At 37.3% G+C, this 24,380-nt stretch overlaps 1 protein-coding gene across 1 annotated transcript; it reads left to right on the top strand.

The window, feature by feature from the left end:
- The first annotated feature begins 17,758 nt into the window (after positions 1-17,758).
- Positions 17,759-24,376, top strand: LOC106159609 (pancreas transcription factor 1 subunit alpha). The gene is made up of 2 exons (XM_013535922.2): positions 17,759-18,382; positions 23,888-24,376. The coding sequence occupies exons 1-2, from the start codon at positions 17,884-17,886 to the stop codon at positions 24,166-24,168; spliced, it is 780 nt and encodes a 259-aa protein (XP_013391376.2). The 5' UTR covers positions 17,759-17,883; the 3' UTR covers positions 24,169-24,376.
- Positions 24,377-24,380: the final 4 nt, after the last annotated feature.

The following is a 24,380-nucleotide window of genomic DNA, read 5'->3' as shown; positions in this document are numbered from 1 at the left end:
ACCTGTGGTCTGTTTGTTGTGTAAGCAAACTTGCAACGCGAAGCCGCAACTCCCCCCCCCTTAATATTGTTTTTGTTTTTGAGGTAAAATGTTTTGTTTGACTGGTCGGTAGGACCCTCCGATGAGAAGCCCACCCCTGGTGGCTTGAATTCTAAGCGTTCTCTTTCACTTAAAGATTGGCGAGTGATTTTCGAGGAGGACAAGGCCCTAATGAGCGAGAAGGTTTAATGACTTTCTAATAGTTTTTGTTGAAACTTCTTAGCTCATACGTGCGTCGACAACGTGGCTGAAGGATGCATGTGCACTCTCTGACTACAGGGTGCGCTAGTGGTGTCCTACGGAAATTTTGAATGGATCTCACTGTAATTTTGCCAGGCCCGTAGCCATGGGGGTTCGGGGGGTTCGAAAGAACTACCCTTTTTGCCAGAAAATGGTCCATTCTGGGCACAATTTGATCTAGGTACACGAAGGCTTCATTGTAAAAGGTTCACTTTTTCGGAAAAGAACCCCCCTTTTGAAATTGCTGGCTACGGGCCTGTCTGATACTATTTTAGGAACCCATGGGTAAAAAGTAGATGAAGCAGTAATACTTCTAGATTAGGGAAGGGCACTGATGACCCGATGTCCTTCTTGTATTAATTTTTTTGACGAGCATTTTGAACTTGAATTGTACCAGCAGCATATTGGCTGAATGGAAAACATTGTCTAGTAAGAGGGAGTCTAACAGCAGGACGCCTTACTGACTTCCTTTGTAACATTCTTTTGTAGAAGTTCAAAATTTGATACATTACTGTATACCAACAACACGTGGTTTAAGCGACAATATTGCCCATGCAAACATTAACTAAGAATGGAACGCTGTTATTTTTTCCTGACCAAAACGCGCCGTCTTAATTGCAACTGTTTTGGTCAATTAACAAGCCCAGTTCATTACTGTGGTCTTTATTGACTGTATTCCGTAAGCATAAGTGTCTTAATTATATCTTAATCACTTAAGTAGTGCTTCTGGATTGCGGGCTTTGTGATGTGATTAATAGTTTTAAGCCGGTCTTGTATCTGAGCACGCTTCGCAAATACCTGTTAAAGCCGTTACAGTATCAGAGTAGAATAATTTGTATCGACACCTCAAGTTTTCGCCCCCCCCCCCCCCATCCCCAACAAATTTCACATCTACCATATAAAAGGTTTACGTGTGGAATTGGCCGTAAATAGGTCTATAATGGCGATTAATGGAACGGATTCAAAGTTGTTTAATTTGTATGGAAGATAATGCTGCGCCTTGTTAGTGAATATAGTTGAGTATTTCTTTATTTTGACGAGTATTTGTGTCCATACATTTGACGTGGAATGAATCTACGTATTAAATTGACATAAAATACCAGATATGAATTCGAAAACCAGGTATGGTATTTATATAATTTCAGTATATTTTTGTTTATAATTAACTACTTGTATATCTTAATCTAATTTTATAGGTTACTTTACAACGAGTTCAGGTAAGTGAATTTTTCACGATTCGCCTGGTGTAATTGTAACGAAATACACGTAAATAAAGACTTAAAATTACGTATATATTTGTATTCACGTTGAGGACGTGGGTTTCCCCAGTCACGACTTTAATATCGACTTAAGATAAGGTCGAACTCACATAACCGAAAGAGATAAACTGCAATCGTGGTCCCTTTATCATTCCAATGTGAATTCTATCATCAATTAATAACCAAACACTCGCGACCACGAGGCGTGATTTTAGGATTTTAATTTGCGACGTTTATCAGTAGACTGATGAAGAGTGATGGAGACGAGGAGAGAAAGGTTTTGACACAATCGAGATCACTTGGGTGGCATCTCACAATCCGTGGGTGTTATATGATACATTGCGTCTTTAAAATTAAAAGAAAGAAATTGTTTATGTGTTACATAAGAAATTACTATACTATTATACAGCGAGTTTTTCCGACCTGTATATTTAGGATAGCCAAAATCTCGGTTTATAAGTAAAGACTGTCTTTGGTCAAGGTAGTATATATTTATTTATTTACTTCCTTGCTTAAGTCTTCCCTTGTTACTATGCATGGATAATACCGCCTGCTCCAAGCATTAAAATTTGCGACGATCTTTTCACCATAACTTTGCCATTTTGCAGGTCAAAAATACATTCCATAGAAGTAATCAATTAAAAAACAGTGAAGCTTTTTAGTGCATCTTCCTAACTTTCACCAAAGAGATTATTTCATTTCTTTGCCTTCACCTTTTTGCGACGCCTTAAAACTTCGTAATTCACCCCCCCCTCCCCTGCACCGGGCAAGGTGCCGTGGACCTGCCATACCCTAGATAAACACTACATTCTTCCTAAGGAAGCCACCCCAAGGAGCCCAGCCCCTCGGCAACGCCGTGATGAACCGCTCCCGTTTTGCCCCTGTTCAAATACAACAGGAGTAATATAATAAGAAGAAGCACCGGGGATGGAAAGCTTCTTGGAGATGACGACAAATATAGGTACAGTTTCACGCCCAGTGGCGAGATAACGGGACGGTATAATAAACAGCCTTATCGCCGCAGTCGTGACGGACGGGCAGGCTACTGTAGAACTACCCTCGGCCGATTTAGCGACCCTGTAGTCCAACGAGAAGAAAGGGTGATTTCTGTGGACGATGATCAGGGATAATAATCGATAAAATTGGCAAATTGGACGATTGATTTTATTTATTATTTGTTTTTATTGTCATTTTTGAAAGATTTGCTTATACAAAGTAGCAACATATACGCGTATGTTGGGATTTGGGATTTTAAAATTGGGGAGGGGAGTAGTTGTCCCTCAGTTTGATGAATGAAGAATTTCTTGAAGCTATTTGTGTGCCCCCATGTAACTAAGTAGTCCATTTCTGGGTTTACACATGCAATGCCTGTGTCGTATCAGGCACTGGAAGTCTACGCGGAAAGTAAAAGAATTAATTCGCTAGGGTTCACTAGATACGTCTATGTGGTAAAAAGTAATACGCATAAAATCAAGAGAGGGAGGTGTGAAATGAATAAAACTTACGGTTTTCTCCCCCGTACCCTTTCCATTGATGGGATCCTGTTTCCACAATTATAGCTGTGTATACTCTTACATATACAGTATATCGAACTATTCCTAATCTGCCAAACTGTACAAGATCACTTACTCTGCTGCTTGGTCTTGGAGTTACTTTATGTTGTGTCATTTTTTATCTTCTGAGAATTTTTCTCCTGATATGATCCTGAAATATGAAGTGCATAGATACAGTATATGAGTGCACTGATGCATACATGAGAACGTTCTAAGGATTTTTACATGTGAGGAAGACATGGGTTATAGGCCTATTCTTGTGCTTGAGATAATGAAAATAGAAATACGAAAGTCTCTCTCCTCTTTTTTTCTTCTGCCCCCTCTCTCTCTCTTTCTCTCTCTCTCTCTCTCACACACACACACACACACACACACACACACACGGTGGTAAGTTCACAAAACCTTTACAACCAGTATGCTTTATGGCGTAAGGTAAACTCGGGCGACTCGTGAACCTTTCCCCGTTATCATTTTTCAAAAGACACACAATGTAATAGTACTGAAGTGGCCCCTTCACATTAAGCCTCTGAATGCTAAAATCTAAAGATAACTTCTTCAATAAAGTCATAATAGCAGATATGGGCCAGTAAATCATAAGGAGTGAGGGGTTTTATGCTACATGAGGTGTATTAAGGGTTGGATGAGGACGTTATTACGGAGAAGACCGGAAATCTTTAATAAGTTGTGTGAGAACATCGTAATGTCATATATTTGATATTTTGGGTCTCTGGACCAATGTCCCTCTCTCAGTCTCTCTTTTTCTTATTCTTCTCTGTTTTACTTCTTTTATTTTATCCGCCTTCTCTCTCTCTCTCTCTCTCTCGCACACACACACACACACACACACACACACACACACACACACACACGCTCGCGCGCACGCACTGAACACGCGCGAAACACGCACCTCAATCAGGCGAATAGTGCATGTAGGTAATAAAACATTCTCATTGAGGACACGAGAGCGGAAGCTGAACCGCATAAAGTTGCCTCAAACCCCCGTAAGGTACACGTAATGACTTTGAAGACGCAGTAAACGGAATCTTCCCTCTTTCTTTGGAAGACCCTTATTTATCAGCGCAATCTTGTGCAATATGGGTTCATAAACATCTCGATTTCGATAAGACCCTTAACAGAAATCTTAACGCAAACCGAACAATATTTTGATCGCGTAAGATCCCGCTTTGATGACATAAGACGAAGCCGACAACCTTATTTCTGACTGATACAGTTCAACCACCATCTCTTGTGCAGTATAGATTTACAGACATCAATTGTGATAATGTCCTCCCTCCCCCTCATTACTCCATTACAATTACGCTATAAAAGTCGGTTTTGCGGGCGTACCTGACGTCACCCAAGATGGTAAATTAGTACCCTGGAAAGCGATTACAAGTGTCAAGTTGCACGCTTTATGTCATGCACTGCAATGTTAAATTTTTACTCCTGTCGTTGCCTTTTTCTGCTGCGAGGCGAGTCTGTATTTCGATAAAGCCAATCCCCTTCCCTCTAACAGAGCCGTATATTATATCATGTGGACATTTTCCTTGACAAAGTGAAGAGAATCACCGTCAATTTAACCAGAGACATTTCTGCGACTATCTAGTGAAAAATCAATCTGTTTCTCTGGTAGAGGGTAAACTTCCCCCCTCTCCTTCCTAAAATATCATAATATGCAAAATACGTTTCTAAAGTTCAATATTGAACTAGTAGGCGTAAGCGAGGCAATGTAAAACGTCAAACTGACACACGGGAACATGATAATAAGTATCCCGGTGCGCGTATTGAATCATTCTCTTTCAAAAAAAAAAAAAAAAAAAAAAAAAAAAAAAAAAAAAAAAAAAATTAAAAAAAAAATGTAGAGGAAGATATGGTGGACGTAAACCTTATTAAGAAGCTGACCAACAAAACCGCACTCAAAGTGCATTATGGAGCCAATAACCAAAGACCGCTTTAACTTCAAGAAAAGAACCCCACTTTTCACTAGTAAATATCGAACCGCAGTTTAAGCTATATAGCCTTCAAACGTTCTACATCCACAATCGGCTTACTCTGAATTATCCCCTATAGCAGAGAACAGCACAATGAACAACGCACTCTGGCAGCCGTAGCACTCAAATGCACCGATAGAAAAATTCAATTTGTGACCGTTCTTCTTGGGTGAAATGAATAAATGCCATTCGCCTTTGAATAAAATAACTTTGATTTGAAGGGGGGAGGGAATGGCAAATAAGAAACTTAAATGATGTTTTATTTGCTCAATAGTACAATGCCAGAAAAAAATTCGATTACCCCACACCGTAGAAAAAAGCCACTAATCGAAAGAAATTAACAGCTCTTTTAACCACCTTCAGCGCTTAGATTTGAATGAAAATCGCTATTTGTTAATGAGAATGTCGACCTTTTGAACCGTGGGTTTACTCAACCAGTGTTTGGGATTAACACGTTTTATCAATTGAAATAACAACAATGTCAAGATGTCGGCAAATATTCGAAAATACGTCTTCTGCTTGAGCTGTTTTGTATGGGCCTAAACGAGAAGAGCGCCTTAAAGGCTCGCTCTCTCCACCCCGCGTGGCAAGAGTTTAAAGAGGTATCGGAAAATCTGCCCTGTGTGGAAGCCATGCTCATGAAAATCAGCCTTTTTGCAAAGCCACAAAAGCGTAGTATAAATGATGTTTTGACTCGGGATTGCGCGAGAATGTCTTTCCGGAGCTTTTGTTCTCGCGCGAACTCTTTGTCTCGCGTGATTAGGCACGGGATTGAGGTATGAAAACAATTAAACTGTAGAGGGAAACCATTAGCTTTAAACTTAATCAACAACCCCGGGGTAAAATAATGTAGTTAATGTGGCACGGGTCTCTTTCTCCATTCAAATCTTACTACAGTTCAGTTCATTTGAAAGATCTTTCTTGTGTCATATACCTATATAGTCTCTTTCCCCATTCAAAATTCATTGCGTTTCTCTTCGTTTAAAAGCGGTTCCGTTTTGTTGAGACGGAGATTGCGTGCACCACGCGTGCTTTACAGTTTTGAAGAAAACTTCGGGGCTGTAACGTTATCCAACGTTTCGAGGCGTTTGTTATCTTATCCACTGAAGCGCTCATACTCATGACGCTTCGATGAAGAAAGATGACATCTCCCAGCTTTATGTAAAATAAGGAAAACTCATTGTAGCGTACAGTTGTTGATTCGCCCTTGTAATACTTGCACTTGCAAGTATATATTTTAGAAAGAAGTTTATAAGAGAAGGACAGCGACACTCAACCTTAATTTGATAAGAACAAGGAATCTACTTTCTTGTTTAGAACAACATAGTTAATTTGGTCCATTACAATAAAAGCAAACCGTTAAATTTAATGTTGTGTCCTGTCGTTTTTAATGTCCTGTGATGCAGCTATTTCACAAGCATGCGTTGCTAGATTTGTTTGTTATTGTTACCTTCTTATAACAAGAAGATATATTGTAAAGAAGAGTTTGTGAAAAAAAGTAATAAGGATAGGTTTCATAGATTTCTGAAATAGGCAAATAGACAAAATGCATTTAAAGTAAATTATATGAGCATGCAATAGTTTCGATTAAATATTAAGTACTACTCTACAAAATAGTGTTTTAAGACGAATGGCGTTTCTTACACTGGATATTTAAGGTAAATAATTCTTCTAAAAAGAATAGTTCAAAGTAGGCCTACATACAAAGGGCATCCCAGTTATTTCTGTCTAACTGTCTTTTTTCATATATTCAGCTACTTAGTTACTTATATATTTTTGATTTTTTCTGACTAATTTGTGTCACCAGTGAGAATTTTGTATAGAATTTCAGAAATGACGTCATCTGAAAATTGTCGACTGTGGCTAATATTTGTAGGTCTGGATATAGTATTTTTTTCGAGTTTCGGGGCAAAAATGCAACGTTGTTGTTTTGGATCTTTATTCAGCTGGTCACTGGAAGATAGCTTGATTTAACTACGTGTCAGAATATATGTTCACCAGGAAAAGCACGCCAGGCAAAATTATATTATCTTGTCTTATCTAGTGTTATCTGCACTGCACTTTATGAAACAAACGGATATGAACAAACTGAAAGCGCGAGTGTCAGGCAGGAACTATGTTTTGAACCAAACAATGCATCTGGTGGTGCAGATTGCCGGTGACTGACTCATTGGATATGGAACGCAAAAAAAAAAAAAAAAAAAAAAAAAAAAAGGGAGAGAGAGAGAGACATCATTTTTGATGAGTCAATTTGTCTCCGCTTGACAGGAAATGGGCTGAGTCACAACACGAGACGACTGTGGTAGCACAGGCCTTTTTTTCTTTTTAAATACCCTGAATAATGATTCTTTATAAAGAAACAGCATGCGCAATTAGAAAACACCATCATGCTATTTAACATAAGTCTAGACTTGGCTACTACGTGGTGCAAATCCTACAAAAGATTAACCCCGAATTTTTTTTTGAAAAATTTCAGTATAAGAATGTACATGTTTAAACCCGAATTTTGTCAATTCGTAGGACAGTATCTCTCTTGGATTTACCTTATTTTCTGTTCCTTTATTTATTTATTTATTTTGCTGAGGCGGGCTTTATTTTTGGGAATCTTTTCATATATCAATCATTCGTGATCACTTAAAAGCTCAATGTTCTTTTGTAAAAAAATGAACGTCACTTTGACAATAAATCTTACAGGCGTTTTCAAATAAATTATAAACACAACTCTAACAACGTTATTTACCTACAGGTGCATCTGTTTTTTGTATTCATGTCGCATGTATTTTTGTTATCAGTCTGATTCCTGGTAAGAAATTTGTATTCGTACTTTTTCTTATTTTTTTGTAATAACGGACACAATTCTTCACAACTAAAATACATGCACATATACTCAACATATACACAAAACTCATGGCTTACGCGTTATTATTCTGCTAAATTCGTAATTGATATACTGGATTGGTGCGCATTAAGTACTAATTATTATCTTGAAAATGTCTATTTACTCACAGTCATTAATGCTTAATTAATAAATTAATCTACTGTCAAATAATGACTATAACTTCTTAATTAAATACGTCTGCAATATCCTCTCCTATTGGATTAGATAAGCGAGAGAGACAGTGGAGATGGTTTCTGTTTAAGGACACGTTCACACAGGACTTATCTAAATCGCATCTGGTTCGACCTTATTGAAAAAGTGCCCGCTTCCACTATTTTAATTGTATTCAATCTGCCGAGCCATGCTTACGTCTATGTATGTTGTAATTATGCCGTCAAATCTGCAGACTAAAATTGGAATACCCACTGTCTTAATAACAATCCAACATTTTTAACGGAAGCAAGATAGGTCGATTAAAGAGCCGTCATTTTCGGCCTAGTGTGCGCGCTCCCTACCCTTGGAGAAAATCCAAGGACGTCGCGCTATCTTAAGGTCGAGAAGAATCGATTTCGTGCACCTGCAACCGCGCGTCAAATGTTGGGACACAAAACAAGGCGAAGAAAGACCCAATGTCAACACGGACGACAAACATTGACAGAAATCGAGTATTTGGATATAGAATTTCGTTTAGAAAGTCAAGATAAACCTTGGCGTTAAAACAATGCCTCTCGACTTCGTTGTTGTCGTTGTTACTACACTTGGATTGTCTCGTGGCTTTGATTGATGTTAGGCTGAAAGATTTGTCCAGCTGGCGCTAGCCGTCCTCTGTGATACCTCAGTTAAATTTCACTGTGGTATTCCGCGGGAAATTTACTACGGTTTTTATATCCACACTTCCTTTCTCTAAACAAAGACTGTATATTTCGTTTTGGTTGAAATGGTCTTAGTTTTCAATTAGATTTTATGATTTTAGAATTTATTTTCTATTTTCACTTTGATATTAAGCAGTACATACATAAAGCTACATGCCATTTATTCGTCCAAGACATTATGGGAACAGCGCCTTGATTCCAGTGTAAAGAAAAATATAAATTGGGCTCCTATGTACTGTAGAAAAGAAATTATAAAGTTAACTGTATCGTTTTAATGTTGTAATGATGTTATTCGAAATATTAAATACAATTTATCAAATAGCAGTTAATTAAAATCTACCATTTGATCGATATATTAGTAGTAAAATTATTGATTGCAATTGCACACAAAAACGTCAAAATAGTTTTGGCTGAGGGAAAACTCAATGGATAACAAAATAAATGCATGCTTTGTCAAGATTAATCACTTCGAGTAATACGCATGGAATGAAAAACGATTGGAGTGCAGCAAAATTTCATCTTAAGATGTTCAGCTTTTTTTCTGTCAGTTTAAAAGCCAATATTCTCTTGAAAATTTGTAAAATATTATGAGACGACAAATATTTTTCGTCCTGCGTAAACTATATGCCAATCACTGCGGAGACAAAAACCGTTGCTGTCAACATATTTTTGCATACCATCAAACAATGGAATGTAAAAAAAAGGAGACGTCCTCACAAAAGTGAAGTTTCTTAAAAGCTCTTCAGAATATTCTCGACTTCCGAACTACCCCACTTTAAAATGGCGTTCAAGGAGCATTTATGTGTCAAATTTCTAAAAGGTACATATGTAAAATTCGATCTGTCCCTCTCCGAAATGAGCGTCGTCTCCCCTTCTCATTGTGTTCAAGTTTGGTAAACGCATCAGCCACGGATTAAGGTGTTTTCAACTGTTTACGAAATCCAATACCGTTAAGTAGGGACAGCCTTTCAATTTTCAACCCTTGTATAGAAATATTTATATATTAATTCCTTATGATGCCTCTTCAGTTCTTATCCCTTTTATACACGGGATTACGAAGTCTATCCTGAAAGCCCTTATGGATTGATCTCTTTACCCGATCATTAGAAAGTCCTTCCGTCAATAGCGTTCGTCAATGGGATACACCCCGGGGCGTGGACTGAAAGACGATTTCGGTTTCTGAACCCCGGTCTCGGGGTGTGTCTAAATAGCCGAAACACGTGTAAAAGATCCAGATATTCCCTGGGTGATATGACCCGGAGTGCTAGCGGCAAAATTGAGTTGACAGCTCCGCCCGCGCCGATAAGGAAAGGGGGAGGGGAGGGGAGGAGGGGTGTGTAAGAATTTTGTACTCAATTAAGGTTGGGAATTGTAACATATTGCGTTAGTTTTGCTGACCGTTTTAAAGGATCATTACTACGCACGCGTGTCTCATCTCCCGCGGTCTTTGTTTTAGGATTATCTTTCACCTTATATAAGAACGGTCGCTGTCACTTTTTTTATTCTGTTTACAGAAAATATTAGCATATCTTAGGAGAAATAAAAGTGGGCTTATGCATTCGACACGTTGTCAGTGAATGGGGCCTTTCAATTACAAATCTGCACCTAAAGTGAAGGCTTCGATTAACAAAAGACGAAAAAATATATCGGTAATTGAAAAAAAAAGATGTGCTTTTAGGTAACATATCGAAGTTTTACTCACAAGAACAACAAACTCGTGTCAGTCTTTATAAACCATTTACCTGAAAATCAGATTCTGTTGTGATTAGGCTCTCATTCGGTTCAAATAGTTAATTGAATGAAAATTTGGAAAAGAAGGGGTATAATATTTCCATCACAACGCAACGAACGCAGGTTTTAACATCTGCAATCCAACTTGAACTCGGGCATGCGCAATGGGTGCGATTAAACTCGTGATTCCGACTTATCCGCAAACCTAATAAACACAAGACAGCCATTCTAGCGGCGTCTTGCAATATTTGAAGAAAACTTTAACCCGTACTCGAGTGGTATAAGAATAATTAATGAAGGGCCATTCGCCCCATAATGACTCATAACGACAAACACTACATTCGGTGTCTTGTGTCCTCTCAGATGGCAAAAATTCGGTAAGATTGTCACTCATAGCGTCGTAGCACTTGTCTTAAGTGCGCTCGATTTAAAGGCAAGACTCCGAGGACAATGTGCGCCTGTTAATTAAGACGATGATTCAAGAGGGATTAGGCGACGGCGAGCGCGTCGGCCCTACCGAAACCACTCCCGATTTTACTGCTCTTCTAAATGATGAATCGTGGTTTTGAAAAATATTTGAAAATAATTTATATGATTAGGTTGTTTAAGAAATGCGCTAATCGAAACAGTTAGATGTTTAGTTTGATTATGAAATGTTAATGGGTGAAAGTGAAAACCATTGTTACATAGTATGTGTACACAAACTTGAAGACAAAATTAAAACTTATCAAATACTACTTTTGTGCCTAGTCTTCCGAAAATGTTAAACCTAGTTTTTATTTATTTTTTTAATAAACAAGATTATCACAACGTAATACACAAGCTCTATGTCATCCAGATAGATCTTATCTACCTGATATTGCAAAATCGTATTTATTTATTTATTTATTTATTTATCTCATCCTGCACCCCCTCCCTAACCTCCCACCCCCAACCCCACATCCGTAAAGCTCCCAACACACGTGTCCGTCGCTGACATTGATTCGCGTGTTACGATAACATTACGTTGGGAAATCAACAGCATGTCGATCTTTCCGCTTTCTGTGATCTAAGCACGTGTGTCGCTTGATTCCATCCCGCTGTAGTCTTAATCGCATCACACGGTGTGCGATCGAAAGTATCCATTTTCGTTTATTGCGTATTTGGCCGTACCAGATAGTTCGGTAGAGGATCTCCGATATACACCCTAAGTTTTAGATTCTTACAGGGACTTTTCGTTAATTCAGGGTTGCTGACCGCTTCATTATTAGTGAAATAAAGGTGGAGGAGGCTGCTCTGATGTTGAGGTACATATACAGTTAACGAGGCTATTAATATCGCTTACGTGACTCCTTTAAGTCGTATTTTTTAAATTTTGATAAAATTCTTATATCATTTTTGTGACTTGCCTTACGTTTCTGTACAAATAGCCAAAGAGATGAAAAAGTAGTCATTTTTTTACACAACGGGAGATATTTTGCTTTTCTCTCTCTCTCTCTCTCTCTCTCTCTCTCTCTCCAGTTTATTGCAAAATTATACACGAATGGCTTCCCCATCAAGTTCTTGTATTAGCCATTACCCACTGAGAGAGAGGGACCTGCCCTTATATTTGACAAGATAAATTCTGGAAAACGACGTGTATATATCACATCAAAAATTAATGAAAAAATAAATAAGCCAATGAGAGAGAGAGAGAGAGAGAGAGAGAGAGAGAGAGAGAGAGAGAGAGAGAGAGAGGTGGGGGGGGGGGGGCAGCCCTATATTTTACAAGACAAATTCGGGAAAAATGTGCACATAACCCCAAAAATAAATATATAAAATACATACTGACTTGATATACGCCCGTAGAGTGAGACACTGCCCCCGCCCATTGTGTCCAAATGAGATTACCCACCAATCACCAATAACCACAGATCATCCATTTCATGAATACGCCTATAACCACTAAGAGAGAGAGAGAGAGAGAGAGAGAGAGAGAGAGAGAGAGAGAGAGAGAGAGAGAGAGAGGAACCTGCCGTTATATTTGACGAAATAAATCCAAGGGAAATGTGTACATACCACCCTCCAGACACACACACTGACTATAAATACGGTCGTAGAATGAGACACTTCAACCCTATTAATGCCTGATAAACATTAACCGCCAATCACCAATTACTACCGATCATCGATCTCTGACCCCATCAACCTCCTCCTTGTACCCCTTTGTCACTGGTCACTCAATTATAGCCACTGTTAGGCCGCCTTCACAACCAAAGTAGATGTGCAGACTAACAGAACTGCGGATCAAACATGGTCGACTCACTTGAAAATTTGCCACATAATCTCCTAATATGCACTCAATAGATTTCCAGCAGGAATCACACGGCAAACTTTCAAATGTGTCGGCCATATCTGATCCACGGATTTGCTAGTCTGCGGATCATTTTTTGTTGTGAATGCAGCCTCAGACCACTTAATGACCAGGTGTGCACTCTTTTGTTTCAGAGGGCATGGGTCACCGTACTCAAGGTAGATACTCGATTATCCCATATTTAAAATTTAAATCTAGGGCTCGATGCAGCTTGGACTTGTTTTAGATAAAATCGATGTTGAATAGTTGTAGTGCATTTACTTTCTAAGGGCTGCCATCGAACTGCTGATTGCAATTCGTTGACTGATGGTTTGGATGACATGCTTTGAACTCACAGGTTTAATAGCACTCATTATAGTTTCGACAAATACTACACCGACTTAGACCGAATCGAAACAAGCGTATTATAAGTCCGAGGCCCCTCCCCCTTTATTGGGGGGGGGGGGGGGATAAAGGTAGAGGTGCACTTAATTAAGTGATCACCGCCTCGCCGTTGGCGTTCTAATAAGCCTCATTGTTTATGATGATTGTCAAATTGTTTGAGTTTAAGAAATGACGGAATGTTTGTACAGAGGCGCACAGCTCGGTTTTTGTTTGCGAGATTGGGCGAATTGTTCGAGGCACTGATCCCTACTTATTTCGTTTTTGTAATAAGAGGCGATGTCAAACCTGCCCCGTAAAAACGCTGTGTGATTAAGGTGAACGGACTTATTAGTGGTCGTAAGTTAATAAAAGAACACTTATTTGCATAGGCAGATAATCCTGTGGTATTGTCGGGCGCTCATTGTTGCGGTGTCAGTAATTAGTAGACTAAAGTGAAGCGGATTAATTTCTGACATTAACATTACCAAGCGGTTGTGTATTTTGTTGTAAGCATTATTTTGATTTATTGATATGTCATTGGGTCCCCTACTTATTAAAAAAAAATGGATATTTATATTTTTCACCAACCTTACAGCTCACGACAGATTACCTATTGTTCCTTAAAACGTTGCATGATAAATCATACTTGTATAAATATAAATATTATATATATATATAAAAGCACAATTCAGTCCTTTACAGGCCTAATATGCATTGCCTCTGACAGTAAGGTTTAAAACTACTGCAAGTGGTATAAAGTAGTACATTTAAGTGCTCTTTAACTTCATATGTTCTTTAAAATATTCAATAGTTAAATGTACAGAGTTACTTGGTTTAGTATGACTGTAACGTTTTAGAGATATCAGCAATGGAATTAAAGTGCCGGATTTGCTTTATCCCTAAATCTTAGGGATAATTTCAGCAATATCTGCATGCAAAATAAATCTTTCTTTATTACACAATATGCAGGCAAATGATGAAAAAAAAAGAATCCTAATCTTTAACTAACATGCAGATACAACATTGACGTATATATATACATATATATACAATGTTGTATATATATATATAGATATATATATATATCATTTTCGTGCGTCAAATTTTACAAAATAATTATAGCCCGAAATTTAGTATGAGTGTTACACCAAATATTTGTTACTCATATCAGTCCGTTGATGTGTTATTAAAATGAACACAATATTTCATTTTCCTGCACTTGTACTGCTGGCACATCTTTGGTCGAGTATAGTAAAAAAAAATATGTAAAAGCAAAGACCGATTTTCCACCAAAGTTATTTTTGAAACAGGTCCAAATTGCCTGTAATGATAGAGCTGAAGTGTAAACACAAACGCGCGTGTAAAGGTGTCGCCACCGGTCGAGGAGTGTTCACTCGCATGTGTTTGTGGTCTCACGGCTGTGAACGCTCCCATCTGACGCTAGGCTCAGAAACGATATATTAAATACGGCTTTGTCTTAGGCTAACAATATCTCGTAACTTTAATTGAACGCTGAATGGCGCGACTTAAATAGAAGACCGTTTACGTGTTTTATTTATTTTTTTTAAAAATTAGTCAGAAACATGCATTTCAGTGAAGATATTGCATATGTTGAAAAATCAGAAGAAATTTGAATATTGATGGGCTCATCTCTCTCTCTCTCTCTCTCTCTCTTTCACACACACACACACACACACACACACACACACACACACATATAAAACTAAAACAACACGATTTATAAATGCATGATTGACCATCCATCATAATAAAGTCAATTACTGCACATTTTTTTCTCAAACGCCGGGTTTGTTTGTTTGTTTTTTCTCTAACTATCGCAATTATAGATTATCTTCTTAGCAGGATTATTACTTTTGGTAAGCCTGTTCGTTTAAATCGTTGACGTAACACCCACTCCTGCAGTAATATCATACACGTATTTGTACATGTGCGCCGGGCATGTAATTTCATACCCCAAAAAGAACAACAATAGCATCGCCCCGGTGTGTTTTAAACCCATGCCAGTTATGAAATATAATATTTTCACCTGTCTGTTAATGATCCGATTTCAAAATGATCGGTCAAGTGCTTGCCTAACTCGCTGGCATATCGGTCAGGGTTGTTGATTTAGTAATGTTATCGTCCGTCGCGAGAGCCGCACGTGTTTAAGTGCCACTCTCCGTGTGTTTTCTCTCGCTAAAGGTGCATTAACTATTTTACAATCGTAGTAATTCTATCTGATTACGCCAACTCTAAACATGGGGTGTTATTTAAATCGCTGTCAAATAACAATCTGGATCCTTGACACAAAATGTAGTGTTAAGCGCTCGTGTGCTATTATTGACCGTCGCTTGTGTAACAACAACGACAAAAAAAAAAATAATAATAATAAAAATAAAAAAAGAGGGGGGGGGCAAGGGTGCACTGGCTTTGGAATATACTTGCAGCCTGTTTCACAAAACAGGCTATATTAATATAGTCCAAAAGTCAGTCCAAACATTTACACCGAAATGTGAGTCCACTTAGGCACAAGCTAGTAGTAGTCGTAGTCCAATAAAATGCTACACCCTGTTCTATAGCAAGAAAATAATGACCATTACTTTAGACCAATGCTTTATTGAGCTGGACTACTAAGGGCTCATCAGGTATGAGATACGGCACAGTTTTAATCTAAAAATTCAGACCAAATTTCGACACGAAACTTTTGTGAAGCAGCCCCGGGGGTTAAGCCACTCAGCCAGTTAAACACTCTCGTCCCTCGCCTCGCGAGGCTTTATTAAAACTCGCGTTGAAAAACGATATTCTTGGTCACTTGAGCTGGCACTTCACAGCCGCGTGTGCTGATTTAGTGGGCTTTTACACGCGAGGCATAATAAAAAGCCGCAATAAAGGAAGACGGATCGAAATGTACAAGAAATCTACAAGGGCCCTTGAAAAGCACACTCTTCCTTTTCAAGATGAGCCGTTTGCAGATGCGAATCGATTTGAAGGGGCTTATTGCTGAGTTAATTTGCACAATGTCTAAAAACGCGCTTTGTTAAAATGGATTTTTCCTTACGCTCATCGATGCAGATGCTTTTGTACTTGAAATCAACGGTAAAATGACAAACAATATTTTCATGAAAATGAGCAGTAAATGAAATATAGTCTTTACCCGCGTTTGTTTCCCTGTCTCGCCACGGTTTATTGGCATTTAAGAACAGTATTTGATACTCAAACAAAAAAGGATATTTACAGACAGGTATAATTTTATGCAATAATGATTGGAAAGCACTATATTTAGAGGTAAAGAGATAATAACGAGGTCGATTTTAACACGCGTTTCTACCAGAGCGATGGTTTTACCGTAGCAGGGCACACAATACGTGACATTCTAATTAAATGATATGTCCATCTTAGGGTAATTTTATGAAGGAATAATTGGAAAGCACTCCAGCAAGCTCTGGCGTGACAACTTGTGTCACTGTCAAGTGCATCGTATACGACCATCAAAGGGACGCCTCTGCTCAACACTATCAATTTCCGATTATCTGACATATGCATTTTTGTTGCATGTTCATTTGAAAACGTTTTTACTTAACATTTAATGTTAACCGGTGACTTTCATAATCCACCCTCTTGACAACGAAACCTCACTGCGTTTTGGGTTTTTAAATTTCGAGGTGATAGAACTGGAGATTCATTTTAACCGTCAAACTCTCAAAATCTTTCACTCACCTCTCCGCAGTTTCACTGTAACTTCTTAATTATTCGAGCTTGAAAATCAATATTTTTATAGCTATTCCAACCGCTAACATGTAAGCCATTTTTCTTAAGTACCCATTGTAGTTACTTTGCCATAGAAATATGATAAAAGATGATACTAATTATCGATAATTAATTTTAACGAAGATACCTTAATGAATTCTCTGTGTAGTGAATGGTTCAAGCTTACTTTTTATTCTAAGGATGAGAAAGGCGAGTTATCATTAGTAGGGAAGTGTTATAATAATAATAATAATAATAATAATAATAATAATAATAATAATAATAATAATGACACAATGTATGTGGCTAACACTGTTGTCCGTTAACTATTTTTTTTCTTATTGACAATATCACGTTTGACGTCTAGTTTGCTTCCGTTCTGCCCTGAAAATATCTTTAATTATTTTGTTGCTAACATAACGGCCAGGTTTGTGATTAGATAAGCAGTGCTAATCCAATTACTCTACATGCGTTTCTCTAACAACTCTTTTGTTTTGAAATCTACTTGGATTTCCCTGTATATTTAGTGTTTAATGCTAACGAAGGGAAAATGCCTTAATGATCCACTTGTGAAGAAATTTAAACAAAAACAAACTCTTAACCATCCATGACAATATAATGACGTTAAAACGTACTCGTATTACGCTGACAATCTACGGCGCGTGCCTGAAATTTACAAAGGCCACCGATTGGTTAAAATCTCTCTCGGCCACGTGGGTGATATTGACAAGTTTTTCACGATAAGATATGAGGCGCGTGGCAGGCGCACGCTTAGTATTGAATCCCACTTCATAGCCGGACGGAAGAGCAACTTTGATCCTTTTGTTCTGTTATTGAATTCGCCATTTGCTGATAGGCGGAGAACGATTAGTGAAAGTATGCAGGCTTATGGATGCGACCCCTTTGCTCGACATTTCTACCCAAGCATTAATGGGTTTGACAGTGAAGCTTATTCCGGTTATTCCTCTCATTCGTATGATGGATACTCCCAGGGCGATTCCCCTGTCGATTATTTGAGCAGTTCGGACCAGGAGAATAACAACAGCAGTAACAATAACAATGACAGTAGCAGCAGCATTGGAAAGGTCCGACGACGGAGGAAAAAGGGGGCCGGTCAACAAGTATTTCAGAGACAGGCGGCGAACTTGCGCGAGCGAAAGCGAATGCAGAGCATTAACGAAGCGTTTGAAGGATTAAGGGCACACATTCCGACTCTTCCGTACGAGAAGAGGCTGTCGAAGGTTGACACTTTGAAACTGGCTATTGGATATATTAGTTTTCTGACAGAGATTGTTCAGTCGGACCTTCAATCTAAGGAAAATATTAACACGCAGAATAACGACCAGCCGAGGAAAATCATAATACATTGCCACAGAGGTGAGTTGCATAGGTTTTTTTCTCTGCTTGTTGGCTTGTTTTAAAAATTCCTCGAACCCGAAGAGAGAGAGAGAGAGAGAAAGAGAGAAAGAGAGAGAGAGAGGGGTACATTTTTCCTTCAATATCTCTCCTATGGACTTAATTTGCCTCGTTAAAAAGACTCAAAATTAATAAACAAAAATCAAAAGAAATGAAAGCACACCGTTTATCGATATTTTTCTTTTTTAGATTCCAAACTATATATTGATCAATTAACAACCTAAATATCACACCAGAAATGGATTCGCTCCATGCCTTTTTTATGTGTGTGGGTGTTTTTCTCTCTTCCTGTGTGACGACTCGATTCTCTATAAGTAAATTACATTATACTAAATAATCTAAAAGCACATAACTATATATCTTATAAAAACAACTACTTCGTAATCGAGAAAATAACTGGACAATCTGCATTACAATTTTTGCATCATGCGTTCATAACAATACTACATTTTTTCGCAAATCGAGAAAAATTCCTCGCATTATTGACCACAACTAACTTAGATTTCTTAGACCATAAAAATGTAAAGGGATTACAAATAATTGTAAAAGAGACTAGTGCAGGATCCTATCTGAATATTTTAACAAGCGGATTTAGTTGATTGCAAACTCCTTGTGGTCTCCGTACAACTGTATTAAAATTTGTCAACATGTTAACAGTGTTTTATAATGTCAATCAATACAAAAATTCTCGTCGTTCAATATCCTAGAAATTGCCATCGACTAGGACAGCTTAAGACTGATATACTCATGCCAATGGTGGATCGGTGGAGAGAACAGGAGTGCTCCCTCCCTAGCACACACATTTATTATTTGTAAGAACGCTCCCCCTTCCCCAAAAAAATTAATAAAAGCAAATAAATAAATAATTAATAAAAAAACGTAACAACGAAACAAACCTACAAAGCCTCTATCACTATGACTTACATAGGCTTATTGCAGTAAAGACTTACATATTACAGTAAAATTATCCTTGTCTACTTTGTAATATGATTTTTTTATCCTTGCAATACCACCACTCTGTGTACAATTGTGCACCCGCCAGTGCGGTAGTGCACGTATTGTGACTCACAGAACAATTACGACCAGATAGGTGAGGAAAACAGATATCATAATTGCCGAAATCTGTAAATTGCGTGTGTTCAAAGTTCCTGGCAGTGTCTCGTCATTTAATGGAATCGTTTGTATGATCATTCTTTGCGTGATCTTTTGGTTAATTCATTAATTTGATTTTTTGAAAAGATTTACTTTGAGTGTGATGTTTTTTTATAACACGTTAGAGTACAATGTCAAATGTGCTGCTTATTTCTTAGAGTGTTTAAAGCGTTTTACTGCCTATAACATGTAAATATTTTTTACATATGAATCTAATTAAATAATAATTGTCTTCTATTTAATACATCAATATGTATATCTGAATATATGACTATTTCACAAAAGAATTTCTGAAAATAGATAAAACGTAGTGGTTAATAAGTTGCCATTTTTGTTCCTTTTTGACTATAGTTACACACTAACCATTGCAATGCTATTTGCTTTTCTCTCAGTTATATAAACCCGAACACGTTTATTTCAGTGACAATTTGAAGGTCGGTACTTTCACCCCAGCGTGCGTTTAATATTACGACCTACACCATAGAATTCTCTACAGAGGTCCTTATACCAATCTTTAAATGAATTAAATATGCGAAGAATAAACAAAAATATGTTGTTCAGTTACACACGTTATACATTTAGCAAAGTTCAAGCGATGGGTGCTATTGACAAATTGTTTAAAAATCGAGATTTGATTGGGCGAATATCTACTTAGTGACGTACCTCTATCTTCTTTCATTAATTCAATTTTTATTATATTAATGTTCTAATTTCTAAAACATATCTCTGTAAAAATGCCCGGCTATTTGCAATAGCGGTTAGCTGAAAGAAACACCTGTTAGCAATGAATATTAGTACACTTAATGCAACTAACATACGTATTACTATCGAGAGGTAATAGATATTTAGTTTAACAAATAGATAAAGACATACGGTTACAAGTAGGACAAATATCTAGAAGACTATAAGTGCAATCATTTTCTTCTTTTGGCTTAATCTTTTGGCGTGAATGAGCAGGGTTTAACGTATATCTTATGGTGGTAGGTTTCACTATTATCTGGTTTCTGCGACTATTAAAGCATGCTTAATGGCAGAAACCCACGTCCACTGTCCAGTCTAGTTCATTCTCTGTCGGTGATTACTCAATCTTTTTAATGGTCAAATTTAATAACCAATGGTTAATTTTATAACCATAAAAATCATAGTTCTATATAGCATATGTGTTTCTTTTACTGCACATAATAGAATCATAGAAAACCTGCTTTATTAAAATTCTGTTGCTACCAGGAATGTTCTAATTTTAAGAAATTATGACTTAAAATACAGTAACTATAAAATCCACAATTTCCCCCATTGATAAGATAGCCTTATTACCGTACTCCTGTCCTGCACGAGTCTGGGAGGTGCCCTGTACTTGGACCCCTTTTTAAAGTCCAGATTTGAACGAACAAATCCACTTAACGCCAGCACTAGTTTAATATGAAAATTACCCCTAGCACAAAACGAAAAAACGATGACCAAACAAGCTAGCGGTCGTGTTTTCATCTGCTGATTTTTTAATTGCTTATAATAGATCCAAATTGTTCAGTTAAAGTACTTATTTCAGCGCATTGCAGTGTTCATGAACGGCTGGAGTTTTATGAACTTAAAGGCAGTTGTTAAAATATTAAAAATGGGGTGATACAATGTGGTACAATGGGGTGATAGAATTACTTCCCATGGTCTCCGTTGAACTTTGGGACAGCGATATTTTCAAATCTAAATTTTAACTTAAAAGTCTTCTCGTTTACAAAAAAAAGAAAAAAAAATCATTTTTACTTCTTGACTTTTCGTCTTGGGCAATTATATTAAAACTTCTGATTGATGGTCGTTATAATCATGCTGGTCAAATGTTATTATTACTATTATTATGGCTTATCTTCTTCTTGGTTTGGTCAGTAATTTAGAATATTTATCGCGGCACTTTTCGCTGGTCGTGATGATAACAACCGATTATCAGAATTTACGTTTTGGACAGAAACGTCAATTATAGACCCGTGACACATCGGGGTTTTAAGCATTTATTCTATAAGTGCTTAAAAAAATTGACACTCGTTAAGTCTCATTATAACGCGGCGGGGATGAATGTGCCGTAACTGAACGCTATCGCCTGGACATTTGACCGTTAAAAAGGACAGCAAATTGATGAATGACCATAAAGAATATTGTCGCGTTAAATGACCCGGTAAGTTCCAAATGCTACTATTAACTGCAACGCTTTGTTTACAAATCCTTTATCTGTTTTGGGTAATATGAGAAGAAGTGCAGGCCAAAGCGGGCAATTGTTGTTTGTAGGATAAAAGGTATTTTGTACAGTAAGAATTATTAACACGTAGCCGTGGTGACGTTCAGTTTTAGGATCGCAAAATACACGCGCGTGCACGTGGCATTTCTACCTACATCCTTGAGCCCTTCATGAAGCGCTTCAAGATACATCTAAGCACCTTAAAGTGTAGAGCTACATGTACTATCGTACTCTCTTGAGAGATAAGTATTTTATAGTTTTCGTTATAATGATGTGGAATGTTTCACTATTCTCTTTTGTGTGACTTTCAGCGCTCTTATAAAAAAAAAAAAATCTGCGTTTTGGATTATGACCTTAAATATAACATATACAAAGCGAATGATTGTGTCGGCCTTTCATTGCTACAGGTAACTATACGTAACTCAACATTTGTTTTAATTATAACTTTATTTTATAGTTTTAAATCTACTTCATATGTACTTGGCCCGTGCGAGTGGAGGCAATGTGAGCTTATTTCGTCAAAAATGAAAACTACAAAAACTATTATTATTTTTCAAAGAAAAGAAAAGATTCAATTTTTTCTTTTTTGTTATTTATTTCAATGACGAAATAAATGAACCATGCTCTCTAATACACAGAGAGTATTCAAAATACTAGAGAAGATCGTGTCATTTTCAGTTCACTTTTTGAGTGAGTGAATTTTGATAATTTTAAAAATTATACTTTGTCTTGAGTAACATCTGAAAAAAAAAAAACGCTTAAATTGTAAACAGATTTCTTTCTTTAACCAATTATCGGACATGTCAACATTCAGCCGAAGAAAGGGTATCAGTGTCCAAATTCGCTGACTAGATAGCGCCACGGAATATCTTAATTAAAAATATCACCTGTTCAAACGTCCCAACTACCAATTTAGTTCAACTTTTCTCCATCGCCCTAAATCTTCCAAACAACTGCTCCTTCTAATCAAGTTCATGTGACTCCATGCATTATCGTATTGCCTGTCTGTCACGAATTTAGCCTTACAGATGAAACATGTTGTGGTTGACCTAAGGCTGTTTGTGTGTGTAAAGAGATTTAGAATAAATAAATAAATAAATAAATAAATAAATAAAACGCACAAAACAAAACAAAACAAAACATAACCAGTCGAAATAATTAGTAAAAAGCATGTCCCATTCTTCATGAGGTTTTATCATAAAAGGACAAACAGACGTCGTATATAAGATATATATATATATATATATATATATATATATATATATATATATATATATATAAGGTTTTCTTATGTATATCTTCTTCATTGTTGAATTATGGTCCAGAATATCTCTGGGAAAGCACGCACCCCTTTTCACCAACTACGCTGAAATTTCCTCTGAAATTAATTGCCGCTGGTAAACGAAAAAAAAGTCAATGTAAAGAGTACAGGTGAAAGCCATTGATTACACCGGTATATTTAATAGGGACCCTTCATTTAGACACAATTAAATATAATACGACAGCGTTCTCATTATTAATTATGACGTTAAGCATTGATTAACTAGGGTCTGAAACATTAAAGAAGAGGCGTATGAATATAGCTGTCGGATGGATATGTAACCAATACGCCGTGAAGCGATGCAAACAAACACGCTTAGGCAGTGATACTGGTATTCATTTGAAATGGGGTATTGTGCTTTTTGTTGTTTTTGTGTGTGTGCACGTGTGCATGTGTGTGTGTGTGTGTATGTGTGTGTGTGTGTGTGTTGCAAGAATTTTTGTCTCGCATACAATCAGAGGTCAGAAAAAGGGAAATCACATCAGGCTGACGACTTTCTTTTATCAATATGGTAGAACGCAAAAAAAAAAAAAAAAAATAGATACATAAAATAAAACTTTTAATGAAAACAAATGAAATATCAATAGGCCTATCATCAGCATGTGTCAACAAATAAAATGCATTCCACGTGTCGGTTTTGGAGACAACTACTACTACTACTACTACTAATACTACTACTACTAATAATAATAATACATGTTTTTTCTTATAATAATAATAAAAAAAAAAAATAATAATAATAATTAAATAGCTATATTCTTTCTTGCAGCCTTCCAAGACGAATGTGAACAGAACGGGCTCCCTCCTCTGGCGGGTCACTCCCTTTCTTGGTGCGACGATAAAAAGGCCCCGTGTGTCACCCAACAGGGCCCCAAAAGGACCATGACTGCCAAAATCTGGATGCCGGAGGACCCACGTACTCGAAATATAAATGGTGAACTTATCCTCGAACCCTTATCTGACGAGGAGGAACATTCAAATAATACCGGAGAGCCGGATACGGATTCTGTTACGGATCATCCGGAACCGGATTCAGATCCCGAGAGTTAGGATTTATTTGGGAAAGTTTATGTCTAGGCAGCTTTTTAGGAATATTAGGCAGGTGCAAATGGAGGTTTTGACGCAAAATATTTACAACAAGGATCGTTCTGCTCACCCCTACCCTCGATATTGGTTTATTTCAAGACGTAGATCTGAATGTAACTGCTGATATTTATTATTTTTGTCTGTGGTTCAAATAATTTATTGTGAAATATTACACC

This window comes from Lingula anatina, chromosome 5 (assembly GCF_051362555.1).
Source record: "Lingula anatina isolate TDL-2025a chromosome 5, LinAna3.0, whole genome shotgun sequence".
Taxonomy (NCBI): Eukaryota; Metazoa; Brachiopoda; class Lingulata; order Lingulida; family Lingulidae; genus Lingula; species Lingula anatina.
This window is presented reverse-complemented; position numbering and strand designations above follow the sequence as displayed.